Source organism: Poecilia latipinna, unplaced genomic scaffold, assembly GCF_001443285.1.
Source record: "Poecilia latipinna isolate Pla-1442-1.1 unplaced genomic scaffold, P_latipinna-1.0 Scaffold5, whole genome shotgun sequence".
Taxonomy (NCBI): Eukaryota; Metazoa; Chordata; class Actinopteri; order Cyprinodontiformes; family Poeciliidae; genus Poecilia; species Poecilia latipinna.
The window spans coordinates 458360-479276 of NW_015112621.1; the positions used below are offsets into that span (position 1 = coordinate 458360).

Consider the following 20917-nt stretch of genomic DNA (forward strand, 5'->3'; position numbering starts at 1 on the left):
CGAACAACGGTTCCGTTGCAGTTAAAGAATATTTTTTGTGAAAGGGAGGTTTTTTTTTTTTTTGGGCAAAAAAAAAAAAAAAAAAAAACCCGAGTGTGTTTTAATTAGATTTTATTTGGATAGACACAATTGTGAAGAAGAAGAAAAATTCCAACATACATTTTTATTTTCAAATACAAATTTTGAAAGGTGTGCATTTGTTTTCACTTCCTTTACTCTGAAACCCCGAAAGAAAATCTAGTGTTGCACTTAAAAAAATCCTGAAGCTTTGGGATGTTGGTTAGATAATGTTAGTGGACAAATGTTAAACTTAATCAGAGTTTTAAAGTTTCAGAAATGTTAGCTTAAGATTTTTTGAAATTCTATTAAAAACCACTAAAAAAAGGTTTAATCATAAAAAACAACATGAATTTAAGACCAACATGCAGCGTAAAAAAATAACAAAATAATAAATTAATACCTTAAATAAGGTGAAATGCTGTTTGACTTCAGTGCTTTTACACCCAGTCAGAAAAGGCTTTGTTATATTATTGGCGGTTTGGGACGACGGGTTTTTAGCCAGCTGTAAATATTACAGCTGTCAAACCAAACCTTGAGTAAATACACACTTTCCCACGATGATGTTGCTAGAATGAGTTGACTTTAATTGCCTTCCTATAAGCTCTTATCAGGAAAAAATAAGAAATGTGTTTATTGTAAATCAAGATGAATGGATAAAAGTACAAATTGAAAATGTAACTAGTTAGCAGGAAGCTACTGTGAAAAATCTGGACACCTATTAAGGTCTAAATTTCAGCTGAACTTACAAATCCTTAAAGATTCTGCAGAAACACTGAGAAGTGCGTCATCGTGAAGTATCCACAAATTAGAAATCTAATGTATGAAAATGTTTGCAGGTGGTTGAAATTTATTTAATTTGGGGGTATCAGTGTAAAAGAAGATGATGCACCAAACCTCACAGTTTGATTTGAACATTTTTCTTCTACTTCACATTTCTGAATCTTTTTTTTTTTTTGTCTACTATATAAAACCTCAATAAAGCACACAAAAGCTTATTTGAAAAAAACAAACAAACAAACAAACAAAAGAAGCATGAAAACTTTTACAAGAATTGTGTCCAATAGTTTCTTTTAATTCATCTATTTGGGGAATGAAGAGCTTAAATAAACAGGAAGTGGTTGCCGTGACTACCTCACCCCTCCTTCCTTTGATAGGCACTGAATAAAAAGAACAAAAAACATAAAACGTGCTTTGTTTTCTTACAACGCTGTGGTTCAAACTATTTCTGACTAAACAAGAAAGCATTTCCCCTGCCTGTGTGAGAAAACCAAACTTTTTTTTGTCCACAGTGACAGAAGAAACTGGCTACTGTCGCTCGGTTTATTTTGAGTCATGTACTGTCTCTTTAAAACTGAAATAAGGCCATTGAAAAATGGATCAGAGGAGGACTTCTAATAAGAACAACAGAAACCTCACTGTTCAATGCTTGTTTGTGTATATTATACAATATAGATTGAGGCTCATGATTAACATGCTCATCTAAAAGCATACAGTAGACAAGCATGGACTGAAAAACATTCACATCTGCAAGAAAATCCTCTCACAGGGGCGTTTTTTTGTGTTCTTTATCATTTCAACATATATTTATATAGGTATTTTTGTATTAACTGCAATATTGTCGCTGGGTACGGCGTACCGATGAAATCATAGCTCTGCCAATACAGACGACAATACAAAAAAAAGGAGGATATTGTCGTCTTTCTAAGCTGCAAATGAGGACAAAAACACACTGGGATTGACTGGGAAAAAGAAAAAAAATACCAACAAATGCACTTCCACTCCCACACACAAAAAACATGCATAAAATAAGGCTTAATACAGTATTTATAGTGTTCAGAGCCAGTCAGATATGTTGTTTACATCCACAGATTTACTGCAGTGCCTCTCTTATCTCTGATTTTTCACATTGAGATTTTTTTTTTTTGAAGCAAATATATTTTGCTGATCGTGTAATGGAGCTCCGAGCCGAGGAGGAGAGAAAGTCTTTCTGCTATACTAGCATCCACTGGCACTTGCTAACAGCATTTTTAAAAACAGATACAGGTATATACTGTATAACGGTGGCATAAAGAGTCAGTGCGTCCCCATATGCAGAAATAAATCTTGACATTAAAGAAAAAAAAAGAATTCATTACTGCAAAATCACCCCCCCAAAAATAGCTGGAATTCATTCAGAAAGAAAGGAAGAAACATCACTAAAGCAGCAGTCAAGTTCTTACGCTGCTTTCTTGCTTCGCAGCAAGATCCCTTTTACTTGTTAAAATATTTTCTCTGTTAGCGTAAATAAAAGCATCAGTTGACATTTCCCCTCCGATCCGAGTCCTCTGAGTCCACGGACGACTCCTGGTGGAAAATGAGGTTGATGTTAGCCAGTTCTTGGGTAAACAGTCTCAACTGGAGAGGCAGAATCATTACTGAGAAATTCCTCAGACACTTTTTCGCTGACATCCATTTTGAGGAAAAAAGGGGGTCGGAACCAAACGTAATTATGACAGCTCAACACACGCATAAAAACAGGAAAGGAAAAACACCCAGGCGTTTCATTAAAGTGGTAAGATTTTTGAGCGCATGTACACAGGTCAAACTGTTCAAGTCAAGTGACAATCATGACATTTCCGAGCACTATTAGTGATCCTGTGAGACTCATCGGATGTCTTTTCCACATAATTACCCACAAAAACATTCGTACCTTTTGAACTTTTACACGTTTTGTCTCATTATGACCACAAAATTCAATGTTATGGGATAAATCAACACAAACGAGGGCAAAACGGTGGAGTAGATGGAAAACGATGCGCAATTTCACAAATCTAGAAAATGTGGGTTTGTTCATTTTCCAATTAAAGAATCTATAAAAAAATGCACACAAACACATTGTATTATTTTTAAGTAGTTTGAATTTTAGTGCATGAAACACGTATTTGATCACCGACCAATAAGCAGGAATTTAGCCGGTAGTTCGTCATTAAGAAGCTCTCCTATCTTCTACTCCTTGCTTGCCCACAAAACCAATCAGACTCCAACCTCTCCACTAGGGGGAACGTTTTTTAAATCCGCTCCCCCCCCCATATATTCGACTTTTTACAGCAGCCTGAACAGCCAAATCCCAATTGTTCTCAAAGCGTTTGCAGTCTAAACGCTCATGTTGGATTTTATTCAACTATTACATCACTGATGTGAGACATGCATCGTAACTCTGCACCAGCAGAAACCAGGCGCAATAAATCTGGACGTAAACAATGACTGCAAATTATTATTCAGAAAATTCTGGACTTACTGAGCATCACATCACAATCCCACCTGTCCTGGTTCCGACTGCGCATCTAAACGTACTTCTCTAATGAGGCTGCAGTCAGTGCTCAACAAAAGGCCTGTGCTAAGCTAAGCTTTCTCTTCACTGGCTACCTTTTTGTTGTGATCTTTTGACGGTACCGCTAACTCCCAGGTTCACTGCCAAAACACACAATCTTATAACGTATTTTTTGTCTAGTTTCTAGTGAAAACATCGTATTTGTATTGGACATGAGACTAAAAATACTTGGTAAGATTTGGAGTTTTTGCAGTGAAACTGATCCAGGAACTGTAGCATCCATTATTACAGCGCGATGCTACGTGGAGTCGACTTTCAGTCTATTTGGGGTCTGATTGCTACTAAATAGTAGTATGAACATCATGACCTGCTGTAGGAATGTGTCCACAGAGACCAAAGGGACAAAGTGTTGGTCCAATCTCATTTGGAGTGGGGCTCCATGCAGGATTTCACCAGTGATGATGAGAAAGTTTAGGAATCGGCTCAAAACTACCGGAAAATCTGGTCAAGGTTACCAAAGTAACCTGGTCCTGAACAATTCTACCAAATACTTCTTTCATGCCAAATTACATATTTTTTTGATCAAACAATGTGATTTTCTGGATTTGTACTCATTTAACATGATGGAAACATTAGCAATAAAAAATATATATCATTGAATGTTATTATGTTACCACAATGTGTCTGTATGGCTCAGTAGACTGACACCCTTTTATTAAAAATAAAAAACAGCAAATAAAGTCCAAGGTGGGGCTTGAGAAGCATCAACAATGTCTTTGGAGTAGGACAATAACGCGCTTTCGCCATAAATGTTGCACGTCTGTACAGCAAGTTTTCTTTTTTTTTATCTTTTCTTTTTTTCCTGAAACATTTGACCATAAACTTTTAAACACTTTAAGCTCCACCTGTAAAATATGTCAGACACATAACTCTCATTTCTCTGCAGATCATACAAAAAGAGAATATAAAAATGACAAATTTGCAATTGCTAATGACAAAAATAAACAAACCAAACCAAAGGAAAATAAAAAAAACCATACATCCAGTGTAGGACTTTCACAAATGTGCTCAGCAAAACCTCAACCTGTTCTTTTTTTTTATACATTTAATACATTTATAACATGAAAAATAAAATACACAACAGTATTGACCAATCACCTTTCTGGCCTTGGAGCCACATTGAGTCCATTTACATACCTTAGTTTGTATTCTTTGCCCATTAACGTGATGAGAGCGACACCAATGCTGTCATGTTGAGAAGTCGTGTCCTGGACTTTAAATAGACCCTTGATTTTTCTAACAGTGATTAGTTGGATGGAGTCTGATGTGGGGAGGGGGGGTGAGCTGGAAATGCCACTGCGGGAGGTGCAGGTTGATGGATGTGAGGGTGGGGAGGTGAAGGGTGAGGTGGGATGCAGGTGAGGGACGACAGGTTGCTTGGCGGTTGCATGCCTCTACACGTACCACTCTTTCTTAGAAATGACAGAGCCGTCGGTTTGAGAGATCATATCGTCGGCAATTTCAGGTTCTGGGTCGTACTGGAAGGCCAGAGTCCGCTCCCCGTAATCCCGGCTCTCCCCCTCATCCACAGTGAAGTACGGTCTCTTCAGGTCCTCGGATTCGGTGTCGAAATTCCGATCGCTCGCCTCGAACCCCCCGGTGTTGCTGATCTGGGTGGGCTTCTTCTCGTCGTCCGAGTCGTCCGGGTACTGGAGGTTCTTAGGGATGGGGGGGTGCGCGGGCATGGCGCCCGCCTTGCTGTACCCGTTCCCAAAGACGTGCTTCTTGGTGCTGTAGTCCCCCTTGAAGGTGCGCTGGCGGCGACGCAGGAACACGAAGAGCAGTATTGCCGCCACGATCACCAGGATTACTCCCCCCACAGCGCCCCCGATGGCGGCACCTGCATTGTGCTGCTCCGGAGGGATGCCGTTGCCCCTGGGTGTCGGGTTGATAGGGAGGTCTGGGTAGGAAAAGACAGATGGAAGGGAGTGTGTCAGTGCTCTGGTGGGAGGAGGTGCAACTGTGCAGGTGCATTTTTTTTTTTTTTTTTCAAAACAAAAAAAAGGAAAGATGATGTAAGGGAGACGAGGACGGAAAAGCAAAAGGGAAAGGAAGGACCCCACCGGACGCCCACAGCCAAGCCCACCCAGTCCCACTGGAGCCTCCAGTGTTGAGGACGACGACATGCAGTTCAGACACGGACAGACTGACACCGACCCCCGGCGGACCGGACAGAGACATGTTCAGCAGCATGCATCAACCAGAAATTTTAACCATTTATTTAGAAAGCAGCAGCAGGAGTGTTTTTACGGCGCTATGAAGATAATCGCCTCTTGTTTTGCTACTTGAACGTTTCAGATCAAACTAATTCAAATAGATAAAGACAAACACACCAATTTATGGTTTAATTGCTCCCTAAATCTAGCAACTAACCGACCCACGTTTGGGGCAAACAACTCTTTTCCAAGTGTAATGTCACACCAAAGCATCTGAATTTAATTTCAGCCAGGATTTTGACTAACCAAAGTCTTCATTTCCATGCTTTTGGCCTTCCGGCGTTGGATAAGGATGTACTTTTTGAGTCAAAGTTCAGTGATTTGCAGTTGAAATCAAACCAAAACACAATCAGGCAATACTTACATGATGACCTAAAATTAGGCACCGATCTTATCTATCTTAACAGTTAATTCATGATTAAACAAGTCGATTTTCACACAAAGTCAGTTTGGTTTCAGCAGCTTTTTCCCTAAAAAATAACCCTTTTTTTCTTTTTCTTTTTTAAGCTCAATTTGTTGGATTTAAAACATCAAAGTGACCAAAAAAAATAATCAAAAAAGGGAGTTTTTAAAACACTTTTTCATCTTTTGAATGAATCAGCTTAAAATAAACATAGTGAAAGGCAGACAACAGAGGAGTCCGACATGAAGTAGCTCCACAAGACGTCTTCATCAGCTGTGCAGAGGTAATGAAATGAGAGAGCGCCGCCTGGGATGATTATCAGCAGCCAAGCATACGCGGACACAAAGCACCGAGAGAGCAGATAAACACGGAGCTCATCCACCGGAGCAGCCGAGCGACACACCAAAGAGACGGCATCGCTTTAAAAGAGGAAATGTGTCGTTTTTATAGAAAGGACCACAAAGAAAGAAGGGAAATAATATGAAAGATATGCATTAATATACAACACAACATAATATGGCACTATTAACTTACTGCTAGCTGCATATGACGCAGCATTCAGGTCTGAGGGTAAAGTGAGACATCGTGGTCAGTCCATTTCTTTTCACAGAACAAAACCTCATGGGAAAAAACAACATTTACTACTCAGATAATTCGAGCGAGGAATCAAAGAAAAGGGAAGCTTTTTGTTCGAGAAGCTTTCCCGCTTTTGATATGATTACTAGTTTGGCCTTTGCTTTGATATCTGCTTTATTGCCCCTCTATTATGAGACGTCTTAATGTAATTGGGATTAGATTTTAACACCGTCCATATGTTCATCTGGAGCAGATAAACATGAGAGCTGACGCCTTGAACGCAGCTCGTTTGCCTTCTGCATCGGCGTCGCCTTCAAGCTGAGTCAAGGGAAACAAAACCCATCAGCACAAGCTTGAAAAACTATTCAAACCTCTCAGACGACCGAAAAACTCACTGGATTTTTGCAGGAGTTTGTGTGAAAGAAAATGATCCACAGGTTCAATGCGACTGTATAAACAGATACCCCTAAATAAAACCAAATACAACCAACGACATTCAATCAACACAACGCAGAAATGACGGTCAAAGCATTTCTCGTGTCATCCAACTCCAACTACCGGTTTGTCTCGGTCAGCTTTTTAAATCTTGGTGCAAAAATATTTGCCATTCCGTCTTTGCAAAGCAGCTGCATCTGGTTTTGGGCGGGATTTAACTAGGCCATTCGAACATTAGATCATCAACCTCTGCTTTAGCCTCAAGTGCTAACCACATTTTCTGGAGAATTGACTTCTAATCAGCTCCTTCTGTCTTCCTGTTTTCTTTTCCCCATAGAAAAACAATAATAAATCCCACAGCATGATGTCGTCACTTCTGGGGAATAGTGTGTTCAGTGTGGTATCTAGTGTTGGTTTTCCACATGTAGAAACTTTGATTTTGCCCTCATTTGCTGTCCGCCATGTTGCTAAGTAGCCAACATGGCACCAGGTGATGTTATGGTCTTCTTATGAGAGGAAGTAACTTGTGCTGCACTATTTTTTGGAAAACTTAGCATTGCGGTATTGTTGCTGAAAACTGAAATGACAAAATCAATCAAATACTCCTCATCAATTAAACCTCAGTCAACTAACTTCTGCATTCATGGAGTCCTTGAAAGTTGGAAAAACGTACATTTTAAATAAAGCACGCATGTGACATGAAAAGAAACCTGAAACAGTCGACGGGTGTGAATATGAATGCAAGGCATCGCAACAGTGATGCTACGGTGCAAGTCATCCAAATCAAACCGAACATCACACGGACAAACGGGACGCATTTTAATCTAAAAAGATACTAATTTCAAACATAAAAAGAAAATCTTTTCAAATGATCAACCTGAAGCCTTGAATCAAATCAGTTACGCTTGATAAGAACCGCTCTTTATTAGAAACGATGAATCTGAGCATAATGCGGCTATGAAAGGATGGGACTGGGTAAAGTTAAGAAGCGACTGAAGCCTTCTTCTCTGCTGTAATTAGAACGGCACTCTATCAGTCCAAAAAGGAGGAACCTCCCGAATGCCGCCGCCGCCGCCGCCTTTCTCCCGAGGCCCGGCTGCAAAGCTCTCCGATTTCTAAAGAGGCGCCGGGCACGGTCTCAAATATCAGCTCAGGTTTTAATCTGACCACCTAATGGGATTATTCAGACACAGGCCTTCATTACACACATCAATGGGAGAGCAGAGCCAGGTCACCCCTGCTGGAGAACGCATCCTTCCTCCAGGCCCGAAGAGGGGCGGGAATCCAGACGATTGAGGAAGTGAACAGCAAAGGGAAAACATTCAGCTGTAATCCTCTTCACTGCCCCTCGCTGACCTCCGCGGCTAAGATCTGGTTTTGCTCTTTTAAATCCTCATTTCAATCTTAATTAGGGCAATTTTCACCCAGGTGGCTAAAATGAGACATTTAGTTTCATTAAAGGGGGTAAAAGACTGTTGAGGTCCAGATCAGAGGCAGTTAAAGGTCCCAACGTCAGCCTTCGAGGTGCTCGCTGTTATCTCCACCCCGAGAAAGGATCAACTCTATTTCTTCACCACTAATGACGGAAGGAGAGGTTTCATGTAAACACAATAATTATAATATCTCAACAGCAGGTAGGCTGTAGATACTGAACAGGAAACTGGAAGGAAGGAAAGATGGAGGCCCAAAAGAGGGAAAGATAGGAAGTAGAAAACAAAAAAGAAAGGAAGGACATGAACTAAGCAAAAAGGGAAAGAAGGAAGATAGTTAAATGCAAGGAGGAAAATATAGGAAACAAAATGGAGAGAAGACTAAAAATAGACAACTAAAGGGGTGCAGGGCACAAGGAAGGAAAGAAAAGAGAGAGGATGGACAAAAGTAACAAACAAAGAAGGAAGGAAAATTACAGAAGAGACTGGAAGAAGGAAGGAAAGAAGAAAATATTTTCCACAGTCCACATTTGCCGTTATGTGGTAGCCTTGTAATAAACTTATAAAGTGCGGACTTGAACCAACTCTAAACACTCACAGATTTTTGTGGTGGCCTCCCACCCAAGAAGAACCTGTCCTGGCAAACACAGCTAATGCAAAAAGCTGTGAGGATGCTTTACCCCGATAACCCCGGTGCTATAATTGGAGTACTTTAAAACCTGAGAAAAACACCATCTATTGCTCATCGGGTGCAGCAGCAGAGGAACAGAGCTGTTATTTTACAACATAGAAAAACTCACAATCTGCCTCTTCTCAGAATGTTACCAAGTCTGCTTCTTCCCCCGTTCTCACCCCCTAACCCCCCACAAGGTCACTTCAGCGGCTTTGCAAACATGAAGATATCACAAGAAAATAACTCTCTACCAGAGCAGCACAGTCTTGTGTGAACGCAAGAGGAATCTGAGTAGCCATGGTGCAAACTAATCACGTTTCAGAAACAATATTTTCACCAAAACGTGTCTGAAATGCAGGCGATTTAAAAGGCTGCAGGAGAAGGAGAAGGGAGCAAAGACGAGTTCCTCTTTGCTCACCTTCACTACCAGCAACACCTGCCAAGCGGCAGATAAAGACAACCCCAGCAGCAGCTATGATACTGTTCCAGCAAACAAAAAAGGGGGGCGTCTATTAGCGGCACAGCGGAAATATGTAGATAGTGGCAGAAACTTTGACTTGCAACGTATAAGACGTGCAGCTAAGATTAATAGGAGGAAGCAAGTTCTGTGATGGGCTATAATTCAGCCCAAAGGCCTAATAGATGCATGCAGGTCAGGAATAACAGGAAATGCTTTGCTTGTTGTAATGCCGCATCCCCGTCGTTTAGGATTAATCATACAGCTCTGAACGTTTGACATGATAGAAAGGATGATTTACTGGGTCCAAAGGTTTTAGTGGCAAAATCTGCTTCCTTTACAGATCCATCTGAGGCCGCCGTGTTCACAAAATTATTCATACCGCTTTGCTACAACAACTAACTATGTGTTTTATAGGGATTTTCCTTTATAGACCAACCAACAAAAGCAGCCTAAAATTATGAACTGAAGAGAAAATTTGTGGTTGTGAATCTTTAAACAAACACTTTGCAGAAGTGTCTTTTCCTCCTTTTGTTATAACTGCACATTTTTTGGGACGTGCCACTATGACCTTCCCTGAATTTCTGCCTATTCGTCTCAAGGACAGTCAAATGGAAAGTCTTGCCAGAGAGATTCTGGTCTTTAATTCCAGTTTCAACACAGATGATTGAAATTAATGAGTTATTTCTTGAATTCATCATCAAATTCTGCAAAGTCAAAGGAAGCCATTGATTTGCTTTAAGAGTGCTGAACCTGAGAAACGTATAAAGTTTGCAGTAAAGAGTAACTAAACCCCAAATCAGCTTTTTATTTGGCAGATAAACTGTGTAAATTGAGCCTTATGGGTGCCAGTCTCTAATAACAAGACAAAGTTGATAGATTTGTCTCTAGTCTTCTTGGGTTGAGCTTCAATTAACCCCTTCCTCTAAGCCTCACACTTGGCCACGCCCCCAAGCATCTCTTGACTCCGCCCACTTTGGTGCAATTTTTCAAAAATTGTCTAGGACCTTTGCAGAACAGATTGTCATATTCTGAGATTGGACTCTTTTTGTTATTAAATATGTGACTTCTCGAGACTTTAATGCAGTAAATCCAAATGCAGGTTACATTTCTCAGGGTTTTCTTTGGTAAAATGGGTGAAGTATTGATTTTTAATTCACGTTAATGAGCCATTTTGAGTGGGGTCACATAAAATCCCATCATAAATAATAATTTGAAGTTTGTGGCTAAAAATCTGGAAAAGTTTAAGGAGCGTGACAAGCTGTGCCAGGCGTTGTAAAGCAGACGAATCGTTAAAAGAGGAAAACGGTAAACAAGTGCAACCCCAATAAAAACAAAAAGGAAAGAAGGAGATCTTGTAGTGGAAATGATTTGCGGCTTCTGAAAAGCAGCAGACTAGATATAGAGCAAAGGTTTGTATTTCAGTGGAAGCCACAGCATAAAACAAACAGCAGGAGTGCCGAATGTTCAAAGATGCTGAAGGAAAGGAGCGTCTGACGCAGAAGGGCCTTTCAGAGCGAGAAAGGAGCTGTTTCCCAACTCTGTCCTGCAGGTTTCTAGGTGTGCTGCAGTCGTGTCTACACACGACAAAAAGGCAGAACAGAAGGAGCTGAACATTCCTGAGACTTAGCAACAATCTCTTGGACAAGGTTATGACAGAGGCTGGGAAAATGAAAAGGATATCAAAGCGCGGTACAGGGAGTGGTGTGATAATGTGACTAATCGAGGAACAAGCAGCAGACAACAGAGGATCAAAAGGAAACGCAGGAAGAAGTTGGGGAGCGTTGACAGGCGGGAAAAAGGAAGATGGAGAGGAGCGCTTTGGAGAAGTCGGCGACGGTGACAACAGCAAATAAAGAGTGGCATAATGAGCGAATGACGACGGGGACAATCGGAGAAGACGCATTAATTCAGTGGATCCAGAGATCCTCATTACTTCCCCTGTCTGAATTTGCCAGTAGTTGTGAAGTCATGGAAATGTAATTCTGCCACAACGAATAAAAGCTCGTCACTGACGGGAATTAAACATGCTTCATGGGGAGTCGCAGCTGAGGCAAATCTCGCCACTGACTTCTTTCTTCCACATCCACGCTTCCTTTCCTCGCCATTTGTCAAAAATACTTCTCATTTCACTATCACTTATGGAGCAGAACCCACCTCATATGCAGGTAAATGCCACTTGCTGCACTAAAGCCTTCAAACCCATAACTCAAATTGAATTTCTTTCTTCCAAACGGCCAGTGGATCAGAAGTGGGGAGAGGGAGCGTGCTGGAGGAGATAACGCAGCGAAACGCTCTCATCAAAACACCAGTGACATCATCTCTGCTTCGCATGTGTGAACATGCGGCAACCTGCAGGATCGATCCTGTCGGAGGAACACAGCAGGGTGCTGCGTGTGTTCTGTCGAAACTGCTCTTCCAGCGCCGCGCAGACGGAAGGAAACCCTTAAACTGGTTCGCATGTCATCGTGTTTCAGCTACAAAACTCAACGTATGGAGGCTTTATGTGAAATTGAACATGAAAAATTTAATGTTTTAGGTAAGTGTCTGAAAAAATGTAAAATACATAACTGAAGTAGGTAGTATATGTTTTTTTTTTTTTTTACATGTTTCTTAAACATGTCCTGACAGAATGTACTCTTTTACCTCCACCCTGTGGTCCTACTGCCATCTACAGAAATTCACAGAAACAACCAATCAGAGTCAGGGGGAGGGTCCGAGCACCGTCAATCATGCTTGTGTACGCTGCAGCTGTACTATCGGCAGAGAAACATCTTGCAGTTGCAGGAAAACCGTTTATCTGCCGCCATGTGTGACCTTGCTAACTAGCTTTGTATGCAGCACTTTATCTGCCTGTTTCAAAAGTTCAAACACTAAATACAATTTTGCATTAATACACACAGTGGAAACTGTCTTGGGACCAGCCTGAAGCCAACATCTACAATCCTCATCTCAACTGAAGGGGTTGCAGCCAATCAGTGGTAAGAAAAAATAACCATACTGCCCCCGAATCAGCTGCTTTGCACCTTTCAAATATTTTAAATATGCTCAACTGAAAAACCTTGAGCCGGATCAATTTTCTGCAAATAATTTGTTATGTTCCACAGAAAATCTGCAAATTTGTTAAAAATAATCTTGCTGCAGAGATCCGTAGCTCTGACTCGACACAGATTAATAAATCTGTGGCAAACAGGAATGCAGGTTGTTGGTTAATCAGCTGAGACCAAAAGGAGAACTAACCGATCTGAACATATTCACCTGCTGAGAAACATGGAGGGAAGCTGCAGAGTTACAGTGAAGCTGGATGGGATGTAATGTTCCCTCTTTGTGTTGGTGTGAAACATGACAACTCAATACGTTTGTGGTTGTAACGTGATAAAATGTGAAGGGTGTGAATACTTCTGGAGACATAACGCTCTCTCTGGTCTCACAATGCGGTGATTCACAGCAGGAATAAACAAAGTTACAGCCATTTTCACAAAGCTGGGAGATCATAAACACAAACGCCACATTAAGGTTGGAAACCCTTCTTTGTGTGTGGTTTTTTTTCTGAGCTCTTGCAGATAATCACTTTGTGCTACAGGGGCCTTTTTCTAATCACTTTAAATGCACTTTTAATGAGCGATGAATATTTACAGCAGCATCTTAACACTAGTGCTCCTTTAAAAACATGTTTGCTCATAATGCAGCATTATTAAACCGTCTCTCCTTTTATTGCCGGCCTGCATGCGGCTCCGGAGCCGAGCGGAAAGGCTGTTATTGGGTCAGCGGCTCGCAGCAAACGGATCCGCACATTAGGACGCGTTGAGCCGGAAAAGGTCAGGGCTCTGTTTGTTTACCGCAACTGTCCTGCTCTCAACTTCTTCTCTAATTGTTTTTATGTATATATTTTTTATTTCTGCTGCCTGGTTGTTACGTTGGGAACGTAGCGAGCGAATCGGCGAGCAGCTTTGGAGCCAGCGGTCAGACTCTGGGACAGCATGTGACCTACTTCATCAGGCTCTCAGGGAGGCGTGGCAGATCCAACACCACACGGCTGGACAGCGAGGAGGAGGAGGAGGAGGAAAGATGGGCCGAAGGGGGCTCAGCCAATCCCCCCCCCCGCCGCTCCATCTGTCTGCCACATCCCTCTCCTCTGCATATCCTCCGGAGAGCAGAAACAGCAAGCCATGCAGAAACAAATGTTAAGATAAATCACTTCGATCTCAGCTGCTCTTCTCTCACATGCTCTCCCCGGTGACATTTGCATTTCAAGTGTCCAGTCAGGCCGTTACGTCGTCTTCTTCTCCAAATAGTGAAATAAAAGCGAGCGTTCCGGAGAAAAAGGGAGCATCCCTCTCCTCCATTTTACGCAGCGCTTACTCTGGCACGGAACAACGCCGCTTAGGGTTTATGGGCCGGCCTGCGCTGCCCGAGCAACGGGAGCAGTCCGTGCTAATGTCTCATTTGGATAATGAGGTGTGATCTTGGCAGGATCTGAGACGCAGGCAACCCCCGCGCCAGCAGCCGAAGACGTGGGGGCGAGGAAGTCGCTTCATCATCCTAAAGATGCAAAAGCCTGCAGGTTTGAAGATGTCAAAGCAGAAAGTTCAAGGCTGAGGAGAAACACGCAGGAGGAGGTGGAGGTGTGTGTGTGTGTGTGGGGTCCTCAAATGTCTGCTGACATAGCTCAGCTTCAAATGAGAGTGTAATAATACACAAGACACACATGTGGCCTTTGGGTCTATGAATAATGCAGGCGGCGATGTGAGACGGCGATGCCGCAATATGGTATAGAGCGCAGATTGAGACGGATGACAGGGAAAGACAAACAAATTTCACATTGCAAAGGGAACCCTGTGCAAAGCTGAGATCGTAACGTCTCTCATCTCTGTTTGGGAACAGAAAGAGACAAATGGCTGAGCAGAGAAGCACCGCTGTTAGATGTCAGTAATATATGGTGCGTTACTCGTTTCATTCAAGGATCTTCTTGCCGTTGTCTTTATAACGCAGAGAGATGGATGTAACGTCACTTTGAGACAAGCAACTTGGAGTAAAATCTACGCAGACCTGCTGTAAAGGGTCTAACAGGTCTGCCAACCTCAAACTCCAAGGTTGGTTGCTGGGATTTTATGGGATAAGTCAACACACAGTGTGAAAGTAATTCAAATCACAAGTTAAACGTGTAAAACAGGGTGCTGGGTATCTGCAGGTTTCATTAAGTCAAATTTAAGACTTTTAAAGACATTTTTAATGCTAGCCTGAATTAAATTTAAGACTTTAAAAACTATAAATAGAGGAGTCCTCCTGACTCATATGGGCAGTGAGACACTAGCAAAAATGAACAACATCCAGCCGAACGATGAGACATTTGCCCTTACCCACGACAGCTGCAAAAAAGCTAGCTAGCTAGCTAGCGGGAATATAACAGCAACAAAGACGTCTGTGTGTGAGCCAAACTTCTGCCTGACCGAAAAGTCCCACAAGCAAAAGCAAAACATAGGATTGAATCTTCACCATGACATTTAAGACCTTTGATTTGCATATTTAACCAACTTACATTTCTTAAAACTAAATTAAGGACATTTTAAAAGCTTAATTTTACATACATGAGTTTAAGACTTTTTAACATTTTTTACACTCCGGTATGGAGAAAAAAAAACCATTCCCACATCATGATACTGCCACTACCATGTTTTACTGTGGGAATGTGCTGCGTTAGTTTTATTGCACATAAGCCTGAAAGTTCAACTTTGGTTGAACTTGTGGAAAAATCCTAACTGGACTTTCTATGGTTTTCCTACAACTGTGATGCAGCTCCTTAGGTTTGCAAAGTGTTTAACAAGCAGCAAGGCTAACCTTTCTTTCATTTAAGCCTGGGATCGGGGGAACTCCTCCAAGTATTCAAGTTTACACTAAAATTTAAAATATCTACATCAAATGTAGCTTCTCAAACTGAAATGATAAGCTAAAGGCCAAAGTGAGGAGATTGTTTTACAGCGAGACGTTTCCTTCTGCACAAACTCTGGAATATAAGTTTTATGTGATTCAAAATGACAATATTCTTAGGGGAAGTTGCGTTCCGCTACCAGAGCGGAGTTTCAGCAACTTGAAGAATCGATGCAGAAGTGCCCTCAAGTCGTTCTGGGGCTTGCAGCAGCAAGTTAGATTTCAGTGATGCTGCAGCCAGTATGATAAAATCTTTATCTGATGGACCAGATTTGATCAGATTTTATCAGTCAAATCCCTAAAATGAACCTTCAAAGCGACAAGCGTGAATATTCTCTGGAGGATTTATGCCAGGTGCTTTTTTAGCGTCATCATTTTCTCCTGTTGTTGCTTCATCACACCATTTCTGGATGTGATATTTACACTGAGACGTGACATTTTGAGCATTTGGATACAGCTACTGTTCTACATTTGCACCATTTGTCTCCATCACAGATTTTAGTGCGAGTTTATCTTCTTCTAGGTAATTCCTTTTTTTTGTGTGTGTTTGTTTTTCACCCCCTCTCATCATCTCTGTGCTTTATCCCCTTAATATCAGTGAAATGTAGGAATTAAAGGATGGAGAAAGCGACAGCCAGCGAGCAGCGGCGGTTGACACAGGCTGTTACGTAAAGTCATGTAAACAGCCTTCTGCCCTCTTTTCCACCTCTGCTCCGCTCCCAGATGCTGTTTGCCTCGGAGCTTATTTCTGCCTTCCATCTTTCGCTACTCGACTAAATTCGAAAAAAATCAGATTCACTGGAGCATCTCGCGCGATCACGTGTTTTATTTACTTATATTTCCACAGAACGCTTCCCAACTTATTTGGTTCATTTTCACCACATGTCGGAGGTTTTATTTTTTATTTTTTTACCATTTTCTCTGGTAACTTGGTTTTCCCCAACAGAAGCTGACTGTTCAGGCAGGCGTGAACAGAAGTTGGCAACGATAGTCCTGTGTTTTCCGAGGCGTCCGTCCTTCTGCCTTCTCTCTAAACTTACGAGAGCGCTCCATCTAGTCTAACCCGTGTGGTGAGGCCCTGCAGCGCAACTGGCATAAAAAGAGAAGTACAGCTGATCCATGAGTGGGGGGTGATCTCTGAAAGGTTCACAAACATGATGCCCCCTGACAGATCCGACATCCTTCCAGCTGATCCTGAATAAATGCGCCGTCTTCGTACGGTTTTCTCACACAAACCGGCTCTTATGTGTGAGAGCATAAATCTCAAACTTGGTAAACAAATATATCCAAGAATATGGAAAGCAAAAACTTTCCCACATGTCAATTTACTGTTAACTGCCAAGAATTAAGAAAAAAACACAAACCACACATCTGCTTTCTCAGAGGCGATAATGACATAATTGTAAGGCCGTCCCGACAAAACGGCCATTCATCACGCCGCATTATGAGCTGGGAAGAAATTTAAGGTGGCGTCATTGATTTGTTTCAAACACAAAAACAGAGCGCGGTGGTGGAAAGCTGATTATCCTAATGAAAGACTGATTTAGCTCTCGTGAGCTGGAGGACGATCTCTGAGGTTTAACCGCTTCACTCAGCCCCTCTTCCTGCGGCTTCCTCCGCCTGCTTGACTGGCATTCCTATTAGACGCTTTGAAACGCTGCCGAGAGTGACTGGTCAAAAAAACAACCTCCGTAGTGGCGCTGGTTTAATTGTCTTTACTTTTCAGTGCGGCCTCTGATGCCTGTTGGTAATTAGCTGATTAATCATTTCTGACGACTCGTCAACTTTATCTCTGGAGATTTCTGAACTGCATGTAAATGAGGCGGGAAGCATCACGTGACGCCTCCTCTTCCGCCTTTTCTTCCCTGAGAGCGAGGACAGATTAAAAACCGAGAAGTGCTTCATTAGATTCTGACACCATATCTGCAGAACACGTGTCGTCGTCACCCGTGCGACTTACTATTGTCGCAGCCATCCGAGCTGCGAGCGCCGTCCCTAAGCTAATTGTAACAAGGCGCGCCGTGGCCCCCGCCGATATCTGCAGCGCCGCAGCACCTGCAAATCCGTCAGTAAAAGAAGCTTGATTAAAATGCGCTTTCCTTTAAGAGCTCCATCAGCGCTGCATCCCACAGTGAGAAAATAGCTTTTTTCTCCCATACAAACAAGTTGTCAAGGACGTTTTATCTGCCTGACACAGGTGGCGGGGGCTGGCTAACCGACAGGTGCGCCGCGCATTAGCCTGTCAATCTAAAACATTAACTTGGAAATGAAAACAAAAAAAATAAATAAAACAAAAAAAAAAAGAGCTGCCACCAAAATCATGCACATCCCAGCGAAAAGTCGAGCTGGAGGGAAGTTTTGAATCTTGATTGCTCGGGCTTCACTTTTGTCGTTACTTTGTTAAAGTTGACTGGAGGCTAAAGAGACCATCTGGCTGAGTTATTGATTCTCAAACAACTCCGCCGAGAGCCTCTAAATCTCAAAAACCTTAAAATTAGACTTTAACAAGAAGAAAAATGCGTGTTTTATATTTTCCAACCCTCCAGCTCCTTGAATTATTGAACACATGCATGGAGGCTGTTGCCTCGTCACCTTCCTACGCTGCAAAGGACAGTTGGGTGGCGATACCTAGACCTCACTGTGTGCAGACTCCAACACCATGTCAGCCTGCAGGTTAATGACTCATCAGCAGGTTTGTTCAGCTCCAGTTATGCACAGCACATGTCAAGTTGGCACAAGTCCGTTGAATTTCAGTAGAAAGCCTTTTGTTAAACCTGAATTTTGCCTGAAACGGATCTTCATTCCTTCGGTTTCTTCAAACCGATTTGAGGAAAATTCACATTAAGCACAAAAGGCACAAGAATGAAACCGACAGTCATATTTAATAAATAACTGAATAAGTGCTTAGATGAGATTTACTGAAAACAACAACCCTTAAGCAGGTATCAGCCAAATTTAAATTAAGTTTATATTTTTGTGTTAATGTCAGTTTAATTAAAAGTCATGGCAAATATAAGAAACAATTATACTTCAATTAACGAGATTCATGTGTGAAAATATAGTTGTAATGAGTTAGAACTGTTTTTAAATAAAAAATAATATTGTATAAAAATAATTTCCTAAACAAATACAACAAAGTTTAGCTTGAGTTTCTTGGAGTTAAGTTTTAGAGAAATATACAGAGAAGATTGTGCTGTTTTCATTTCCATAATGCTTTAAATATAAAAAATGAAGGTAAAAACAACTTATGCTTCCACCTACATTTTTTCAGTCTGCACATTGACAGGAATATAAATATTGTTTATCTATTTCTGTGAGTTGTTTCTTTGTTTCATTTTCCGTTTGTTTTTTCAGCAATGTGTGGTTTTGACTTTTGGATGGAAAGGTTAAAAACGACTAAGATAAATATCTGTTCTTTTCTCATCATGAATTTCATGTGTTCATTAGTGGTAAGCATAAAAAAAATCATAATTAACACAAATACATGTTTGAAAACATCAGCTTGTGTAATAAATCCGTTTAATATGTTTCCTTTTGTGAACAGAGTTACTGGAATAGACAAACTTTGATAAAATATTCAAATTTATTAAATATGACTGTATGAAGGGATTTATTCTGCACCAGCATAAAGACAAAACTGCACTGCCCCAGTCAGTTTGAATCAAAAGCGCTGAACTATGCCGCTTCAGATCATCCAAAGCCATTTTTGAGCTGCTCTGCAATTTGACGGGGCGCCACGCTGGAGCTGAGCCTCTGAACTGTGCATTAGGAGGAGAGGCTGGCTGTTCTCGCTTTAACTTGACAGTGTTACTATGGGAACCGGCAACGTGCTTTTAAGGCTTGTAAGGCACCCTTTGGGAAATTCAGTGCTCCTGGCCATGTAACAGTATAGAACAACACTTGGAGCTTGTTTCCAGCCAGCTTATTACTTCAGAGGGTACAAAAAGACGACCAGGTGCTGTGTGATGTTTAATATTCAGGACAGGTTTCGCAGTGAATGTAATTCCAGATATCAAGGATGGAGCTTTTCTTTTTTCTTTTGTGGAAATAAAAGCAGCCTTCAGACTGTCAGACTGAAAATATGACATGCTGAAACATAAGAAATGATATATTAAAATGACACTAAATCATGCAGATTCAATTGTGAAGGCCACACCCCTTTTTGGGATACTTCCAAAAAGAGGTGTGGCCTAGATTAAAGTTATGTCCCCGAGTGCGTGCCTGTCTTAAACTTGTGAATGTGAGTAAAAATGATTATAATAGCGTTTTATTTGCTAATTTAGGAACTTCGTGTAGCTAAAGTTTATGTAGTAATAACTGCATATCATTGGGTCTGCAGCACATCTGTCCATTTTGGCTCCTGTCTCTTTAAAAGCCACACCATTTGGGTGCAGCCTGATTCTGACAGAGTGCATTTGTTGCTCAGTATTTGTTTGACAACAAGTCATACAAGCCTCTGGCAACAATTATACAAATCTTCCACTGATTTTATAAAGTTAAGGACAACAAGCCTCAACAAGTAGCTCTGAAGAAATGTCTTTTGTTGTTTTGTACTTTGAAGAAACCTAAAGGTTGCAGGAAAAGTGATCCTAATGCATCATTTCATGGTTCCTAATTATGTGCAATTCACTACCTGAGATTATTCATCACAGAAAGTTGCCGCTGTTGTTTCCTCCTGCTAAGAACAAGGAGTGATTTCACAGATTCATTATTCCTTTTGTTTCACCTGCTGCTTAAGAAATCTGCAAGCCTTTAAACGGTTGCAAACCTAAAACACGTTTTTTTTTTTTTTTAAACTAGACAAACTGAAACTGAGCACACTCCAATCATGTACCCACGCATTGTTCACTTTGCTCACACAATAAAAATTATGCAGACAAATGAGGAGAATAAACAAAGACTACTGGGACTGCAGCATTGTGGTTTGTTAATTTAAGCGATCAATGAAAAAAGGAGAAATGGAAAATTACTTTGGTGCATTTGCTTTGTGCAGTTCTTTATGCTAAACACCCGATGCAAGCTGGTCAACGGTGATTTAGAGTTTCTAAAGGTTCTTTAAGAGCTTCTGAGATATATATTATTACACTCTGCAAACAATGTCTCCACATCCGGTGAAAAATGTTTTGTTTTTATTCCTGAGCCTTATTGCTGCAAGAGAAACAAGACATGGAAGGGGAGGATGCAGACGCAAATGCCACTGTAAGGAACAGCTGTTCATTTCACACCAAGCACAGCAATTCCAGAGACACAAGTTAACATGCAAAGCAATGCAAGTTAGAACACGCCAGATTCCCTGAAACCAAGCAGCTTATAGAGAGAGAGAGAGAGAGAAACGTCCTTCCAGTCCAACCAGACCAAAACTGAAACAG

The 20917-nt window shown here is 41.4% G+C and overlaps 1 protein-coding gene across 6 annotated transcripts in view; it reads right to left on the minus strand.

Moving 5' to 3' along the window:
• nectin1b (nectin cell adhesion molecule 1b) overlaps positions 1–20917 on the minus strand; it is a 239319-nt gene that overhangs the window by 126720 nt on the left and 91682 nt on the right. The window contains exons 6-7 of one of the 6 annotated variants that reach the window (XM_015015453.1): positions 6584–6613; positions 4403–5330 (exon numbers count right to left, since the gene is read on the minus strand). The exons of 4 other annotated variants lie outside the window; for them this stretch is intronic. In XM_015015453.1, coding sequence (XP_014870939.1) covers positions 4825–5330; positions 6584–6613 — 536 coding nt within the window. In that variant the 3' untranslated portion in view covers positions 4403–4824. Of the gene's footprint in view, positions 1–4402; positions 5331–6583; positions 6614–20917 lie in introns of those variants that run through there. One more of the 6 variants, XM_015015534.1, reaches the window with a different exon arrangement.